This window comes from Clytia hemisphaerica, unplaced genomic scaffold (assembly GCF_902728285.1).
Source record: "Clytia hemisphaerica strain Z4C2 unplaced genomic scaffold, Clytia hemisphaerica genome assembly, whole genome shotgun sequence".
In the NCBI taxonomy this organism is placed as follows: Eukaryota; Metazoa; Cnidaria; class Hydrozoa; order Leptothecata; family Clytiidae; genus Clytia; species Clytia hemisphaerica.
The window spans coordinates 330425-348647 of record NW_027104472.1 but is presented as its reverse complement, the minus strand read 5'-3'; the positions used below and the strand labels follow the sequence as shown (position 1 = coordinate 348647).

Below are 18223 nucleotides of genomic sequence, written 5' to 3'. Positions count from 1 at the left end.
AATACTCGTCCCCAAGCCCCAGTTTTGAAAAATGGAAAAAAGATCCCCAGATATTCACCCAAGGAACAAGTGTGCAAAATTTCAGCCAAATCAAACAATTTTTGAAGTCTCCAGACTGCCCTAAGGTTTTAGCCTCGTTTTGGCGAAATACTCGTCCCCAGGCCCCAAAAATCAAAAGTTTTGAAAAATGGAAGAAGCTTCCCCAGATATTCACCCAAGGAACAAGTGTGCAAAATTTCAGCCAAATCCGACCATTTTTGAAGTCTCCAGGCTGCCCCAAAGTTTTAGCCTCGTTTTAGCGAAAAACTCGTCCCCAGGTCCCAAAAATCAAAATTTTTAAAAAATGAAAAAAACACCCGCAGATATTCACCCAAGGAACAAGTGTGCAAAATTTCAGCCAAATACGACCATTTTTGAAGTCTCCAGGCTGCCCCAAAGTTTTAGCCTTGTTTTAGCGAAAAACTCGTCCCCAGGCCCCAAAAATCAAAATTTTCAAAAAATGAAAAAAACACCGCCAGATATTCACCCAAGGAACAAGTGTGCCAAACTTCAGCTAAATCCAAGCATTTTTGAAGTCTCCAGCCTGCCCTAAAGTTTTTGTGACAGACAGACACACACACACACAGACAGACAGACAGACGGACACACACATTCTCAGATTCTAACTCAACTGAAGTTGAGAAAACATGAAAAAAAAGAGATAATGATAAACATTACAACATTCTGGTCAATCAAATAAAGATCATGGTAAATTTTACCACATTCATGCCCCCATGGCATTCAAATAAAGATTATGGTAACCAACAGTAGGTCACTTTTACCTTGAGTGCCCTACCCCCCCCCCCCTGGGTAAAGGAAATGGGAAAAAGATGACATTGAATGATACTTCAATTTTGTTAAACTTTTTCTATTTAGTGATGACGCCATACAGTACTATAGATTGTTTCATTTATAAGTTATAGTTCATTTGCGTATAGAAAATATCATCCTGAATTCGACATATTTGAATTTTTTTAGGTGGACAAACTAATTTTCAATGAGACACTAGTTTTCTTATTGTTTTGGTATTTGGGGCCTAAATTCGTTCTTACACTGTTCTAATTGCTAGGGTCAAAGTGAGGTAATTTAGGTTTACGATCATTCTTTTACTGCTCTGATCGTAAATTTGATTAAAATTCCGCTATTCCATTTTCAGCAGTGTTGCTAAATTTTCTTATTTTTTGGGCATTTTTGAGCCTCGATGTGCTTATAAAAAAGAGTATATCCGATTATGCTTGTTTATCTGAATAAAATATTCTGATAATTTGCGTGATTTAGTTTCCATTGTTCTTCAATCAATAAAGTCGTATTCCCAATTTCAGGGTGTTCTTTCAATCATTCTTCCAATCAATTATAACCAAGAATCAAATTAAAATCAGCACTTTAATCAAATTTTAAAGCCATATTTAGTTTAACATTTGTCACCATCATAAATTCGTTAATGTTCATTTCGTTCAATCTTCTTATTCGTTTTTTTCCAATTATTAAAATTTGACATTGCTTAATGTCTAACTGACGTCTATAGGTTATTGTTATACAATCACAATTCGAAAAAATTTTGTCTCTAAAATACGTCCAGCTTTGGATAATGAAAATCCAAACAACATTACTTCTTCTTTGATGCATCTCCGAAGACGGTACAATTACTATACGTGTATTGGTAAGTCCCGTCCGCATCTGGAATAACAAAAGGTACTTTCAGCTCTTCTAAAAGTACAAGCTCCGGTTCCAATAAGCGACGTAGTCCGTCAACAGTATAACAATCTTCTCCGTCACGTTTTAAACCACCAATCCATTTTTGAGGTTCTGTATGTTCAGGTTTCCACGTGTACGGAGATGCAACGATGAGCAGACCACCGCTGTTCAACATTTCCTGGTGTAAGAGAAAATGAATCATTTGCTAAGACAACAACAACATCAGTAATTTATGGTGACAAAGTGCTCTATACCAAGGTAGAGCTAAATTCAAAATTTATTTTTCTTTAAAAAAATCAAAACATTAATTACTACTAAGACATTAATTATTTAACGACTCATTATTTGGGGTTATTTTCACTAGTGTGGGGTAAACTGTCAAAAACTCCACGTATTTCTGGTCCTTGATTTATTTATAAGTTAGAAATAGTCAAAATATCACATGCGTGCATCCTATCTTATCCAACTAGTATAATAGATAAATTACAGACCAGAAGAGTCTGCTATTTGGAGGCTATGAAAGTTACCTCTTGCTTACGAAAATAATTTCAATTGACGGTCTCTACTCTATTTTCAAACAAAATAAAGAACCACATTCACTCAATGCACGCGAGCAAAAATTGAAAAAAAAGTATCCATAAAAAAATATTCACGACGTAATGTTTTATACAAAAGCAGTCGAGCTTTTACGGAATATAACCCGATTGTTTGCCACTAGTTTCATTGTTTAAATTAAAAATGAGTGGCAAACACCCGGTTTTCTTTGGGTGCTACCGTATAAAACATTATGTCATAAATAACACGAAATATGCGTTGGCAGCATAACTCGCAATGATAAGTATTTAAAAAATTTACCTTGGACATTTGAACCCAGACCTCTGGGCTATGTAAGCGGTCAATCAAATTACAACCGGATATCATATCGTATTTCTTTTCACGGGAAATCTCTTTTTGCGCATGGGCATCTCCTTGGTATTCGATGAGGTTTTCAATTTTTCGTTTCTCTTTTTCTCGATTCATCATGTCAATAAACCCTTGTGAGTAATCGTACCCTTCAACCTTTAAAAATTAATAGAAATAGAGATACGTTATATGCACGTTTTTTATAAGAGCATCCAGTATTTTTGAAGCCTCTTGATGTTCTTAACTTTTTGAGTTTTAAAATAATATAATGTTCTTAACATGTTCTTATTTTCGCCTTTTTTGAGTGTTTTTGTTCATTTTCCTATGAATTTGGGTGTTTTTAAAATGCTCTTAACTTGTTGTTAACTTTTTGGCCATCGAAGCCTTATGTTCTTATAGGTTAATACAATCATTGGATTTCTGAAGCTTTTAAAGAAAATTGAAACAGGTTACACCAAAATTGGGTTATCTCACGGACGAGAATTTTACACACGATACGCATCGTGATACAGCCCACAGACGTAAAAGTATTGGAGAAACGCAGGTATCTTCCATCCGAAGGTTGGCTTTTCCTTTATATTGCTACTTCCCTTTCTTATTAGGAGAAGCCAACTCTCCTGGAACCTTTGCAGGAGGGGGGGGTACCGAAAAGCTGGGGGGTTGGGAATGTAAGGAAGAATCAAATAAAAAGGGGGGTTTTGGAAAATGTGGTCAATTCAATCATATTGCTGGCTCTTGAATGTAAATACTTTAATCAATTTGGTGGTACATAGAGCTAAGTATCCTTAGAAACGGATTTCGAAAAAGTTTGTTGCCGAAGGAGAATGGTTTTAAAGGTCATGGTTCTGCAAACCATGGATATTGGGCCATTCCATTTTATATCCATACAGGGGGATGGACCAACATTTCCAGAGGGTAATTTGAGAAAAATTTCCAGGGGGTCTTTTTGTATTTCTCCAAAGGGTAAAAAGTTATTTTAAAATTCCCACGGGGTAAATAACTGATTTCAGTTCGTCCACCTTCACTTTAAGGTATGAAAATAATCTTTCCAAGGGTACTTTTGCAAATTTCGCCATTTTCCAGAGGGTATCGACACATTTTCAATACTTGTTTTTTGACTTGAAAAGGTTCGTCCACCCCCCTGTATGGTTTTTTAATGGAACAACCCATTATACAGGAGTCAAAAGAAGAAAAACGTACGCGTGAGAATCGGTGACACAGCTCCATGGCGGTTCTACCGGGTCCGCATCCCGCTTCCAACGCTTTGCCAAAATTCGAGTTGTACTTGTCACACATTTCAATAATAACTTCAGCCATTCTCAAAGGGAAATTCTTGACAGAGAGAAATCCTTCACCGAAATGAAAAGCATCGTAAGATTTCAAAATGTTCGCATCCTCGTAATAGTCGGTAGTGTTGGAAACATCCGACGATGATGGGATGATTGCGACATCGCCGACGTTTTGTAAGGTGTCGGCGGCTTTAGAGACGGATTTTTTCCAGGTTGATAGATAAGAAATGGCGTATTGATGCTTGTTAATGGTCTCGCGGAAAATGTGTGGATGTTCGCCGACTGTGACGGATGGGATACGTTCGAATTGCGAGTTCAAAACGGAAAGAGAGTGCTTGTTGTCAGGTTTGGTTTCTGGACGCGTGTCATCGATGCTACCAAGAATGAGAAGACCATTTTCTTTCAAGCGTTGGACCTTGAAAAAGTAGATGAAAATTTAGTTATAGTTGATTCTCCATAGCCTAGAAATCTAGCTGCAGCTTTTCAAAATCTTTCGCGATTTGTTTTATTTATAATATGTTTCGATCCAAATCATCATTAATCTTTGGAGAATCTCCACCAACTTAAAAACCTTCCCGAAATTTCAAATGGAAAGGGAAGATTTCAAGGAAAAAGTATCTAAGATTTAACTTATTTTGGGCAAATTCAAAACAAAAAAACTTACGATATGAGCGAGTTCACTTCCGCCCTCTTTATGGCGTACATCCGCCACAATCACATCATAACCATCAAACTGTGGGCGTATGTTTTTATAATCTGCCTGTCCATATGATACACTGTTTCCTTTATCCGCCAAGAGGGTGGTGGGCGTTTCACCATCTGAGAAGTGGTAATCAAGGGCGGTGAAAATTTTTCCTTCAACTTGTTGATACCATTGGATTTTAGATTCTTTCAGAAGCTGTTCAAGAACTTGCAGTTTGTTGGCTGTATCATCTGTATGGTCGATACTTAAATTTGTACAGCCACGCAATAATTCAAGAGAAACACGACCAACCTACATGAAAATATGATAGAAAACAGTTCTTAGGATAAACTCATTCACTTCAAAACATTCCCGACTTCAAAACATTCCCGATTTCTTAATCACTGCGACCAAAAAAAATAACTGCTTTAGAATTTCTCAATGCGGCTAAACCTTTCTTTGACTAACATTTATCTCCAAGTTTATCCGCCCGCTTCTTGACCTTTTATTCGATTTAACCGTCTTTATTCATGATATTCATTACCAACGTTTTCTAGGGTAACAGACATGTTGTCGCCAGTTGTTGTAAATCTTAAACATTTTTCTAGATTAAATTGTGAAATTAACCACTACTGGTAAATTTAATATAGAAAACATGATAACTAAATGTTTAAAGCTTAAACGTTTACCACTAGTTTTGTTGACTAATTTCAAAATGAGTAGCAAGCGTACGGTTTTTTCGGGGTGCTTCCGTGTAAAACATTACATCATGAATATCATGAATAGGCATCAGTCACGTTAACTTCGTTCGATTTTCCCATAAATACTTACCCCACCATAAACAACCAGCATTTTCAATGGTCTTCCTTCATATTGTTTATTGATCACTTCGGCAGCTTGTTCTCCCAACAATTTTGGCCAATTTGGCACCGGCTTCTTTTCAACCAAAGTGGCATCGTTGAAATCAGTATAATTTTCAGTGATATGGCGCGTTACTTTTACTTCGTCAAACATTTTTTGTACTCTGAGATAGGAAACAAACATATTTTATAGACTCTGTATGAAGCTACTAGTATATCCCCCATATTTGATCAGAGTTTTTTAAAAAGTGGTACCTTTAATTGTCGGACTACTAGATATAGGTCAATTTATAATACAATGAACTTTTCCATTGAAAGATGTTTCGACCCATATCGAGTTACACTTTCATAAGACTTGCGTATAAAATTATTTTCTCGCACCTTTTGCTAGTTAGGATGTCAAGTTGGATAATTAAAAATTCCAGCATCAAAACAATGATAAGAATCACATTTAAAGATTATTTTAAGTTAGCTGCTATACTCAAATCTGGCCGGTCACTCCAAGGGGGTTTCGGTTAGAACTTGAATATATTCTACATTAGCTGCAGACCTTCCTAGTCTTTAGGGTATTGAAGGTACTAATTGTAAAAAAACACACGCCCACTCGTATACACATCGTTCTGTCAAATGTATCAAAGAAATCACAAAATGTTATGATTCTTATGTACGTACTAAACAGAAAGACAGCAATGAGAGTACCCAGATTACACAATAAGCAAGTGAAAGCTAAACAAAGTGTACAATTTCAAAAAATGTCAGAAAGACTTTAAAGTTAAGACAGATTAGAACAATTACAAGTACAGTGTACAAACAGAAGACCTGTCTGTAGTTACACATCAAATCTCAATAATGTAATAAGATAAGACATAAAGGTTGATTGTTTTGATTTATCTTTCTGATAACATGCACAGTGGATTGCGCAATCGAGAACAATTGCACGTGAAGAAACATGAGACATGACCAGGACAATGGAATGGAAATGACAGTGATGGCCTCAAGAGGATTATCCCCTATTACTTTAATGGGATAAATTTTCGCGGGGATTAATTTTCGCGGATTTCGCGGATTTGGGTGTCATCCGCGAAAATAAGTCCCATTGGAAATTTGAAAAAGGCCCATCCGCGAAATGTTTCTAAACAAAACTCAAAATATGTCAAATAAATACTATTTGAATACTAACTTGCATCAAAGAGGCGCAAATAATGTGTATTTCAACAACCAATATACATGATTTGACAGTAAAAGTCACAAAATCGAGAAAATAATGCCCCCCCAATAGTGCCATCCGCGAAAATTAATCCCCGCGAAATCTTAAAATTTCGCGGATGAGCTCAACCGCGAAATTTAATCCCCGCGAAAATTTATCCCATTAAAGTATTCGATACTTCTATCAGATAAAAAAGCGATGCGCAAATATGATTCTCGAGTTTAATCTCATTGTTCACACCATTGAGTTGAATCGTTAACCTTTCCCAGGTAGGAAAAAAGTGAATAGAAGCAATGAGATGTGCACTTAGAATTATCTAAACACCGCGAACGCAAGGGGGGATAAATCATCTTAAGTGATACCTCTTTAGAATTTGCATTGCATGAATAGATTTAAGAAACTAAACTATAGAAATATGGGTTGTCTTAGCGGGGTCCACCTAAAGCTTTTTGATAGACTTGATACCACGATTAAAGACTATCAAAAAGCAAAGTTCAGCCACAAGTTGACCCTAGTCTACGTTTGCCTAGCCATGCGGCAATAATTCTTAACAAGTAAAAAATCGCCCTTGGCTTTCCCGGTGGTACAGGTTAGATACAAGTAGTCAAGCGAAAGATATGTGGAAGCCTCACGAGAAATAACCAATCTACAATTATTCATACCCGACTCTTTGCGTTGAAAAAAATACCCAAGTTATAATATACCTACCTGTCGTGATAAGTATTGTTGCTTGCCACATATCTGATACCGGCATATTGGTAGAAATGACGTCGGAAGCCATATCTACCATTTATGTTTGCACAGTTGCCAAGGGAGATCCAAGATCCTCCGAGCACGTGATTATGATAACCATCAATGGTTGGTAGGGTGAAGTCGTTGTATGCTGGGTCGATTTTGAAGCCATCCATGACTGTCAACACACTGACGCTATTACGCCATACGTTTCCTATTTAAGGACGGAGAAAAGAGACAGTGTTAGGATTTTTTGTTCATCACTGAGAGTAATTTTTCCATAAACTATGATGCACAGTAGTCAACAAAAGTTATCGGGTATAAAATAGAATGTAAGAAAAATATTTGAAAGTCAAAAAGGAAGATCGAGGAAAAAGGCTCGAATTGAAAACATACCCAATCTCATTTGGTAAAATGTGTAAACGGTTAACTAAAAACCCTATATGGTTTGACATTTTTTTAATTCACAGTGTCATGCACTATTACGTAACACCAAATTCTCATGTTTCCTCAGATTGCTCTGCTTTCGACACTAAATCCTCAGGCTGCACCAAGAGAACTTATCTTATTGGTTTGTTTTCCCGCGCTGCTAGAAAACTAGCAAACGAGAAATGACCAATTAGATACGCAGCCACGACCTTACATTAGTCGGGGTGAGCGAAATGGAATAGATCGAGAAAATTGATTGAGAAAATTGGTCCAGGACACAGTTATCTTATACAAAAGACTGTTTGAAGCAAAATAATTTGCCACCTCGAAAGAAATGACGTCACAATTTAGCTTACGGGATCCTTGAAATTTTGAAGTCATTGCAGTGTCAAAAAGTTTCAACAGTAAAAACCAAGGTTTCTACTGCTGACCTACTTTCAGAAAAGATGGCGGATTATTTTGCTTCCCCTGCCGTTGCTAGAGAAATAGAGAGTAGCTCAATCTAGTGTTCAATATAAGATATCTTTGGTCAACGGTATATAAATGTCAGTGAATGGCATCCATTAGGAAGTTTACCGGAAATATCATAAACTTTCTTTCCACCAATAGTGCCACCGTACAAATTGACAGGTGTTGGAGAAGCGTATTTGTTTAGGTTATTGTTGGTGGTTTCATCTTTGGCAATCAAACGCATGTGAACTGATTCTTCGTGCGAAATCATACGAACCTTAAATCACAAGAGAAAGTACATGAAAGCATAAAAAATAACCCGGGCGTTCGCCACTTTGAGTTTTATTGTTTAAATTCAAAATTAATGGCAGAAACGCAGTCTTTTTGCGTTTTTCCGTACAAAACATTACGTCACGAATATCATGAATTCTAAGTTAAATTGAATTTTCCCCGGATCCTGCATGCAGGTTTTTTCATTAAAACAAACTATATAAGAGTATAAGGCTTAGGTAGCAAAATTATTAAGAACAAGTTAAAGAACATTTTAAGTTTTTGCAGACTCTAAAACACTTAATTCCATAGAAAAATACACAAAAATACTCGCAAATTGTGAAGTAAGAACATTTTAAGGTTAAAACTCAAAAAGTTAAAGTTATCTAAAAAATGTGCTGACAATTTAGAGATCGTTGGTGAAATTCTATAATTGACCTCCTCAACAACAACAAGAGTGAAAATTTTTTTTCTAGAATCTTCATTGAAGGGTTTTGAAATGCTAAAAATTGAATTTGGAAATAGGAAAAAGGTAGGCAAATAAACCAAATTAGGCCAAATTACCTTTTTACCAATTTGATCACTCTTCCAATTACAAAAAGCTTCTGCTTCAAGATTGTTCACTTCAACTGGTAAATCCCACGGCATCGGAATCTCTTCCAGCATTGATCGATAATACTCATTGTTACGTATCCAAAATCTCGGTCCCGTCACTTTCAAATCGGTGACATAACGCCATCCTTCAGAGCTCCACCATTGACGACCAGCTTCGGTGTAGCTGGAAATATAAAAAGGATGGTGGTGATATCATACAGTTGAAAATGATCTCTGAATTTGCGTTTTCATAATATTTCACATGGAATACAGTGGAGACTCCATAACTCGAACACGCAGAGGGAACACAAATTTGTTCGAGTTAAGGAAATTTCGAGCTAAGGAGTAAGGTTTATAAGACGTTATTGACTGAAGAGACCATGTTTGAGTTAAGGAGACATTCGAGTTATAGAGTTAAAGAGGCTCCATCAATGTGTTACAGCTGAAAGACAATCTATGAAATTATAATTTTCAAATCACAATCACAATTTTGAATTACAAATTTGGGTTCCTGTCAGAAAAAATCGAAAATTTTTCCCATTTTCACCCTGAATTGCCCAAAATAACCAAAAGTCAAACCTGTCAGATAAACATCTTGAAAATTAGTAAATTTGGGACCCTGTCTTATCTTCAAAGCCTAAAAAAGTTACTCTGACCAGCTGCACGTCCCCGTATCCATTTTAGCCTAGGTGCCCCCTTCCAGCCATGGGAGTGAACGCTCCTCTTCCTTTACAGTGGGGTTGATTAACAAAACTTACCCTCCTGCATTGACAAATTCCAAATATTCAGCGTTGGATACCAGCATTTGACTCGCCTCAAATCCCTCCAGCTCTTTCTTTTCGACACCATACTCATTATCCCAGCCATAGTAATCAGGCTCCAAGTGTGTTTTCCCTAGCAACACCGTTCCACTGGGGATTGGGACGAGTTGGTTACTTGACACTTTAATTTCGGTTGCCATGTTGGTATTTGCATTTTGGTTTTCATTGGTGATGTAATTGCGACCTTTCCAATAAGTTGGGAGGTTGAAATTGTGGTGACGTTTGATGAGCTCAATGGGTACCTGGTTTCGAGGTAAGAAAAATAAATGACAAATTAATTCGTAAAAATTAAGGCATTTTCTGGCAAACCTCTTTTATGTGAGATTTATTCATGATACACATCACTGCAAAGTCTTCGACATCATACTATATACCCAACAGCTGATTGGTCGTAAGTGACATAAAACCAGTCAATACATCACTCGGAACCAATCAGCTGTTGGATCAGTGATGTAATGTTAGAAGATATTGCAATGTCGCATATCATGAAGAAGACATCTTCGATTTTCGATTGGAGTGTGGAAGCCAAGAAATCTTTTATCAGTAAAAAATTAAAGATCGAAAACATGAACTTACTCAGGTAAAAAGAAAATTCTGGAAAAGTTGGAAGTTAGATCAGAACCAACCCAGTTGTTGGATGTGAATTCAATCTTTCACAGATACACATATACACATATATCGAGCTATGTCGTTTTCTTTTTTACGTTGGATTTTCGAACGTTTCTATCTAACGATTCTTGAAAATTGTGGCACGTATAAAAACACCATTGGCTCAAATAATTGGCCCAAAATCTGGATACGCTCCTAGTATCACAGGAAGTCCGATCCAGTCAAAAATAGTTAGAGATTAGTGCGCATACCTGTGAAATGATGACAGCACTAGTCTCTAGATGTATCTTCTCATGTTCCATACCCATTAATATGATCCAGGCTAATGTTCCTTGAGCAATAGGCTGTTCCACTGGATTCTCGTCCAACATTTTCAGAACAAGTTGTTTTACCTTAAAATAGAGCAAAAAATATATTCTATATAAGAACAAACTATATAAGAACACGAGGTTTCGAAGGCCAAAATATTAAGAACAAAATTGGTGAAAGTGAGAACATGTTAAGAACATTTTAGGGTTAAAACTGGAATAGTTGGAAACATCCAAAGGCTTCTAAAGCTAGACGTTTTTATAAAAATAACGTCTAAAGTTCCTTTCAGGCTTGGCTATGCTATGGATAGAATAGAATGTTCGGTTCCGAAGAATTGATTCCTTATATAAACTTGATCTTTTCGTGTTTCATTCAAGTCTTTGAGCCAATAACCTGGTTTTAGAATAAAAAACTTTCTTCTGCAAACACTATGGGTTCTATCTCCAGTAGCTGGGTCATAGCAAAAATCTTAAAACTAATATTTCTTTCTTGCTCGTAAATCAAGGGTTCAATAAAAGAAATTTTTCAAGCGCAATTAGGGAAATGCAAGCCAGACTTTAGACTTTTTCATAGAGGATCGCAAAGTTTATAATGGAACAAAAGATTAGGGTTTAAAGTTTTCCACCAAAGTTTGAATGACTTCCTTACCCATTTTCTGTATTCTTTGACCTTTTCCAAGAACGTTTCTAAGCCTGATTCGCTAAGGCCCGACCAATCATAATTGTCCTCCAGAAGATCGTCCCAGGACATTTCATCAACACCGACCGACATCGAGCTTTCCAATCGTGGGTCAAAACGGTGTACCGGACTCAGGTGACCGCTTACGATTAATTTATTGATGTAAAAAACAGCAGTATGGCCGTAGTAAAAAATCAAATGATGACGTAATCGTTCGGCCCGTATGAAAAACGCACGTGTTTTTAGAGTCGAGAAAAGCTTGTCGTACAAATCGAAAATGTAAATGAATTGTTGTCGTAAAGCGTCGTTATTGGTTGTCGAGAGTCGTAAATTGTTTTTAAAGATGGCGGATAAAGCTTTGAAATCGTCATCATCGTTGTAAGACCAGCATGAAATACGTAGATAATACAATGGCTTGGGCTTTAAACTGCACGACGGCCCATTATTAGTCCCATTGTTTGTGCTATTGTTGTTGTTTCTAGGAGAGAAAATTATTAATGTTTGTATCAAAAAGACAATAAACCTTCTCGACTGTAGTCGCGCGGTCAGGCGCGTGCCACTTTAATATTTAATTATCCCCCTAAACTCGAGTAAAAAATGGATTGGATCGAGTTTCGTGTTATGAAGTAAGGGTTATAAGGCATTGTTAACTAAAGGGTCCACTTGTTCGAATTGTAGAGGTTCGAGTTAAAGAGGTTCGAGTTATAGAGGTTCGAGTTAAAGAGACTTTACTGTAGCTCGAAAATTGACAAGGTACCTCTCTCTACCGCCCTTTTTGATGGGTGATCCATGGGCGTTTATGATCTTATGACCATCAATAGTAATGCCACTACAATCTTGACCGATTCTCTTCACACTGATCAAAACGCCATAATCTTGAAGGGCGTTTTGTATGGCGTTGATGTCCTTCATTTGGCTCAAGTTGGATGATTCTAGCTCAAAAATATTCATTACGCGTTCTTTTCCCGACGGTAACATTTCGCGGATGCCAAGATGTTTGGACAATCCTCTGCGAAGGAGTGCAGACGACTGGAAGAATTGCTCTTCGCCGTATTTGCTAAGAAAGAAAAAGAATATTCTTGAATTTCCAAGTTATCTTCTCTTCAAGGTATAATTAATCAAACGGTTTAAGATATTTAGCATGTGGATTTCTTTAATGATTCTGAGCAAAACCTCAAAATATTTTGGCCTAGATTTTTTCAAGTTAGGCAAGTTTTTTAATTTTCGCAAAAAAAAACAATAGAATTTCGACGTAAGAACCGTGTAAGAACCGTTTTTAGAAATTTGATATTTTAAAATCTCGACTTCGGGAAAATAGTTGTGTCAAAATTTTCAGAAGTTTAAATGGGGAGGTTCCTTAAGGCAAAAGATCTCAGAGCACCTGATTGTCTTTTAAAGTTCAGTAATAATCAAACAGTTCACAATCAAAGCTAATAACAATTGTATTACTTGAAAATCTTGATAGCTTTGCTCAACGTGATGTATGAAACATACGAATCCATCATTCCTTGCCAAGTGTACTGTGCACGAATCTTTTGAATGGAAGGGCGGTTTTTAGTGTCCGCCTCCCATCCGAAGGAAATGGCGGGTGGTAGGGGCGCTTGGTCTTTGTATCGAATAATGCCACACGTTTTGGTGTTGCCTATATGTAAAATTCGATGAGATATAAAGAAAACGAGTATGAAATTTTGGATCAAAGAGGCCTTTTATGGTCCTAAGCAAATTTATCAGATGGTTTTTCTAACTAAAGGCCGGTCTACACTTGTCGAGCGAATCGCACGACATTTTTTCCATAAAATGACGTAATACTAAACCACCATAGGCTTAAAGAAAAATGAAGCCATTCGATTAGTTAAAAATGACGTTACTTTTCAAAAGTTCGCTGAAAAGTCAACTTTTTCAGCAAATCGCGCGAACTTTTTTCAACGACGTAATCTTTTCTACAAGCAATTTCAACCAAAATAAGTTTTCGCGCAATTCGCTCGACAAGTGGAGACCGGCCTTAACGTTCTGAAGAAAGGATATGACGAATTGAAAGATTTCTACATGTTCTTCACGTTAAAATTCTTTTGCTTTCGAGTAGAAAATCGAAATTGAAAACCATATACCTAAATCTGACTTGAGAGAATTTAAGCAAACTACCGATAACAAATCTCAGGGCTTCAAATTCGTTTAAATTCAAAGCGCTAGATCTAAACCGTGAAAATCACATGCTAAAATCATATTCCGACCTGTGATGACAAATAGTAATTCTACCTATCATCTTGTTGTCCTATTGTAGACTGGAATACACTCTTCTCGAGATGCATAAATTTATTGTTGACCTCGTTTCCAAACAGATTTCATTGCTATAAAATTATCACATTCAAATCAATTTAAATTCCCAAAGGAAGGTATTATCTCTAAAACAAAAGAACATGAAATTCAAAATGTCTAATGAGGTGTAAACAACACAATTATCATTGTGAATATGTAATTTTATAGCAATGAAATCTGTTTGAAAACGAGGACAACAATAAATTTATGCATCTCGAGAAGAGTGTATTATGGATTCTTCGATAACTCTAAGCAAAATTCCGAAATAAGAAATAAAAATTTTAAATACCCTTTTCAACAGTATCCCACCTATAATCTAAGTCAAATGTAGACGATGTTAACGTCCGTTACAGTGATAGTAAAGGCGGGAAAATATGGCGTCGTGGCGGTATACGGAAAAAAATCGGCGGGAGAGTTTCAAAGAAACGACTGGTAAACTCTACCGACTGTAAGCTCTCAAAAAACCCGTTTGCGAATTTTTTTTTCGGCTTTGGGCTTATTTCTTAGGTAGTGATTTGTCTTAGACTAAAGCATAATCTAAGTCAAATGGTATTTAAGTTTACCAGGAATCGTTACATATTTTTTGTCAACTTTTACCCATGACGTCATACAGGTCTTGCAATTGACGTATATCACAGAGGATAGAGTTCTAGCTTTTTTCTAGGCGTAACTCGTTAAAAAGATGTTACAAATGCAAATAGTTTTCATACCAATCCATTTATGTGTGCTCATCACGAAATAATCGATCCTTTGCAAAACATTCTTCTTACTGCCGAAAAACAATTGACAGCTTTGCGTGCCATCAACGACAAGCTTTACTCCATGGCTATCACAGAAATCTGCGATCGCGTTGAGCGGTAATTGGCGGCCACTTTGGCTTGCGATTTCATCACAAAAGAGAACGGTGTATGGTTGTAGGTTATACGCGTCTTCCAATGAATTGACAATGATCTGATGTTAAAGTCAAAATTTTAAAGTGATAGAACAAAATAATTTTACCAAGAGAACTAAAGTTTAAAACTGGATAGGGTTATAAGTAAGTCTGCCACCGCATTCGTAGGCGACCCAAAGGCTCCTCTCTCGATAGCTATTTACTCGAGGGAGGGCAGCCTTTCTCCCTGGGTGTTCCAATTAACCTAACGCAAATTATTTACATTTGAGCTGTGAAAAGAATAACGATGTCAAAGTACTTAGACAGTTCCCTAGAACTAAGATTCTTGATGAAAAATGCAAAACTGGCTATCCTACCTCAGGGTTTTCTTCCAGCAAGGGATTTTCCCCTGGTGAAATGCGAGTCAATGTTGATAGTAATTCTTCACTATCATAATATTCAAGTAGTTTTGCTGTTGCACCGTACAATGGAAATAAACTGGCGATTGACTTGTGACCTGTAAAAAGTATGGATGGAGATTTAGATTCAAAATACCTATATGGAAATTTAAGGCATGAGGAGAATACACCTATCAATCTTTACAGGGTGGGAAAGACTGGGTTCGACTTTTCCAGAAAGGGATGACGTCAAAATGTCTAACAAATAAGTCAAATATGTTTGAAAACGAGGCTACGTAATAATTCATGAACCTTGGAAAAGCGTGTTATTTGAAGTTCTCAATTCCTCTCAATTTGCGAAAAAGTTTTTCAAAATAATGAATTTTTCTATAGGTATTTCAAAGTAAACTAACATGAAAAATCTGCCCTACCTTGTTGTCGAATCAAGTGTTCAGCAATGCATTTCATACCCATAGTGCAATTCGGTACCAACAATACATTTGGAGTTTCCATGAATTCTTCAACAACAGCGTACGAATGATTAACGAGGGGCAAACAGACTTGATCGAAAAAGATTTCTGATTCATCCTCACTAAAATCTCGTAACATGCGCGATAATTTACGAACATCGTCGTAAGCGTGACCGAAAGCTCCATTATTGAGCAATGTCTAAAATGATAAAATTGAATTTACTTGCTGTTGAAAAATCTACTAGAAATTTGCATCTCGATTTTTGCTTTAAAAATCAAGATGGCCAGGTGTCAAGCTGTCAAGGAAGTGAGCAAGAAACTACTCTAAAGTAGGGTAGGGGGTCCGAAATTAGAAAAAATATATAATAAACAGGGGGGGGGCTAATTGCAGGGGGGTTGGAAATTATACCTCTAATCCCCCCCAAATAAAGTAATTATATACTAAAACTTGGCTGTTCAGAGCATAATGGGAGCCAAAATACCTTGTTCTGAGGAACAGTAATCAAACGCTGCGCATCCAGATTATTAGGGATATCACCAAATATCGCATTATACAATTCTCTTGGCAAATGCTTTTGAACGTCAACATCATTTCGAAACGAACCAACCGTTTGGTTGCTATGGCGACTGAAAATAACGTCTTTCATAATGCCGGAGTAGATGTGATGTACTCAACTGTAGATATGGGTCTTGATTTGATGACTCCTTGGGATGAAACGTTGGATAAAAGCTTTTGTTTTTTATTGATGGTTGATTTGATGTTATTGATGATAGCCTCCTTTGATACCACTTCGTGAAACTGAAATAGGGACAAATATCTATAGAATTTTACTCCCCTGTAACTTTAATTGGCTCTTTATATATACCAGGACAGAGATTCTCAATCCCCTCCAAGTAAGCACAATCTTTGATCGGAGTTTTTTTTGAAAAGTGGTACCCTAATGGCAGCATTACTTAATAACGGTGTAAAAGCATCGAGAGCGCTAGATCTGCTTTTCCTGAATACTTTTGATGATGTAGCGCCGTTTAACGTGAGTTAAAATGTCATATTACACTGCAATGACTTCTTTGCGGATACCAGATTAAATAAAACTCCGATCAATGATGGTGGATATAGCTTTGTCCAGGAATATTTAAAGGTTAGTGAATTGGCTTCGTTTTCAGAAGTGGGATGTGATGTAATCAGCGTCAAAGAATTGCTTTCCAGCGGTATGTAACATGACATACTTTGGAACAATTCTGGTATGTAAAATACACAAACAGGTGCCAAATTCTTTGGTCTGGGATATAAATCAATGTTTCATGTTTTTACAATTTTTTGTACACAATTTTTATATTTAATAGAACCAAAATTTACTATGGACAACCAATAGACTCAGAAGTCTACAAAACTTTTAGGGAACCCTTGCCATAAACTACATTTTATGATTCTGATAGTGCTCATGAAAAGTCCATCAGTCAAATAAAAAGTTGTGCATGTGACTCTTGTACTCTATGACTCCGAATTAAAAGGGGGTCAAAATAATTTTTTTTTGAAAATTAATAACCATGAAGGGCGTTTACACGTTTTTTATAACAACATCCAAAACTTTTTGAAGCTTTTTCCAATGGTTCGTAATTTGTTGCGTTTTGAACCTAAAAATATTCTTAACATATTCTACATTCTATATACGATAATATATTTTTTCGTCATTGTGTGAGTATTTTGTCTAACTTCCTAAGAAATTGGATCTTTTAGAGTCTGTAAAGCCTTGAAATGTCTTAACTTATTTTTAATATTTTGGTCATTGAAGACTCATGTTCCTATATAGTTTGTTCTGTAAAACGTGTATACGGGAACTTAAGAGTACGAGATTACCAGTAGTATTCAATTTTGGGAGGGATGCCAAGGAGAGGGGTCAGATCCCCCTCCCAGACTATGAAGATGAGCTTACCTCAAAAAAGATGTTTTAAGTTTTTACCGACGACTACTTCTCTACTCGTCGAAATAAGTTTGCTGAATGAGTTCATTACCTGAAAAAAAAAAAAAAATACAGAGAGAGATGTAGTAAAAGTATAGGTACCCTCGACACTCTTCCACGTAAATGTAATATGGGTAGAGACTTTTAGGTACCTTATCGGCCCTTATGGGCGGGAGAAACTTTTTACGGAAAGACTTGATTTTAAAGGAGATTTCAATCAATTTAGCAAACGAAGAACCCAGTCGGTACCCTTATCACGCAGCCGCGCAAATTATATGGAATGCATACTTTCAAACACAGTCAAGTCAACCTGTTAGGGTTCAAAAGAAATCCGAATGCAAGATTTTTTTCATATGAACCGTTGCTCCCATAACGCTAGTATAGACGTATGTAGCTCAAAATCTATAATTTGAGCATACTCTCTTGTTCTCTCTTTAGCTCAAATCTGTTACCAGGTTAGTAACAAATTTGCGTTCAAGTATAAGAGAAAGGAAGTTGAAAGTCTCCCTTTGTTCTCCCTCAAACCAAATAAAATAAAATATTGGAAGAGAGATTAAGAGATAAAGAGAAGGAGAAAGAAAGAGAAGAGGAAAAATGAAAGATACACAACCGCACACAGACCATGATTTCAAAAAAAATC

General features: G+C 36.5%; 1 protein-coding gene across 1 annotated transcript; it reads right to left on the bottom strand.

Annotated features, from left to right (window-relative positions):
- Positions 1-886: 886 nt before the first annotated feature.
- On the bottom strand, positions 887-17638 carry LOC136821362 (uncharacterized). The gene is made up of 18 exons (XM_067077599.1): positions 17557-17638; positions 16105-16421; positions 15584-15821; positions 15132-15271; positions 14594-14834; positions 13017-13209; positions 12325-12624; positions 11538-12045; positions 10832-10972; positions 9909-10213; positions 9121-9334; positions 8413-8563; positions 7384-7621; positions 5440-5632; positions 4591-4920; positions 3838-4341; positions 2590-2793; positions 887-1912 (listed from the first exon to the last, which is right to left on the bottom strand). The coding sequence occupies exons 2-18, from the start codon at positions 16267-16269 to the stop codon at positions 1646-1648; spliced, it is 4332 nt and encodes a 1443-aa protein (XP_066933700.1). The 5' UTR covers positions 16270-16421; positions 17557-17638; the 3' UTR covers positions 887-1645.
- Between the last annotated feature and the right edge of the window lie 585 nt (positions 17639-18223).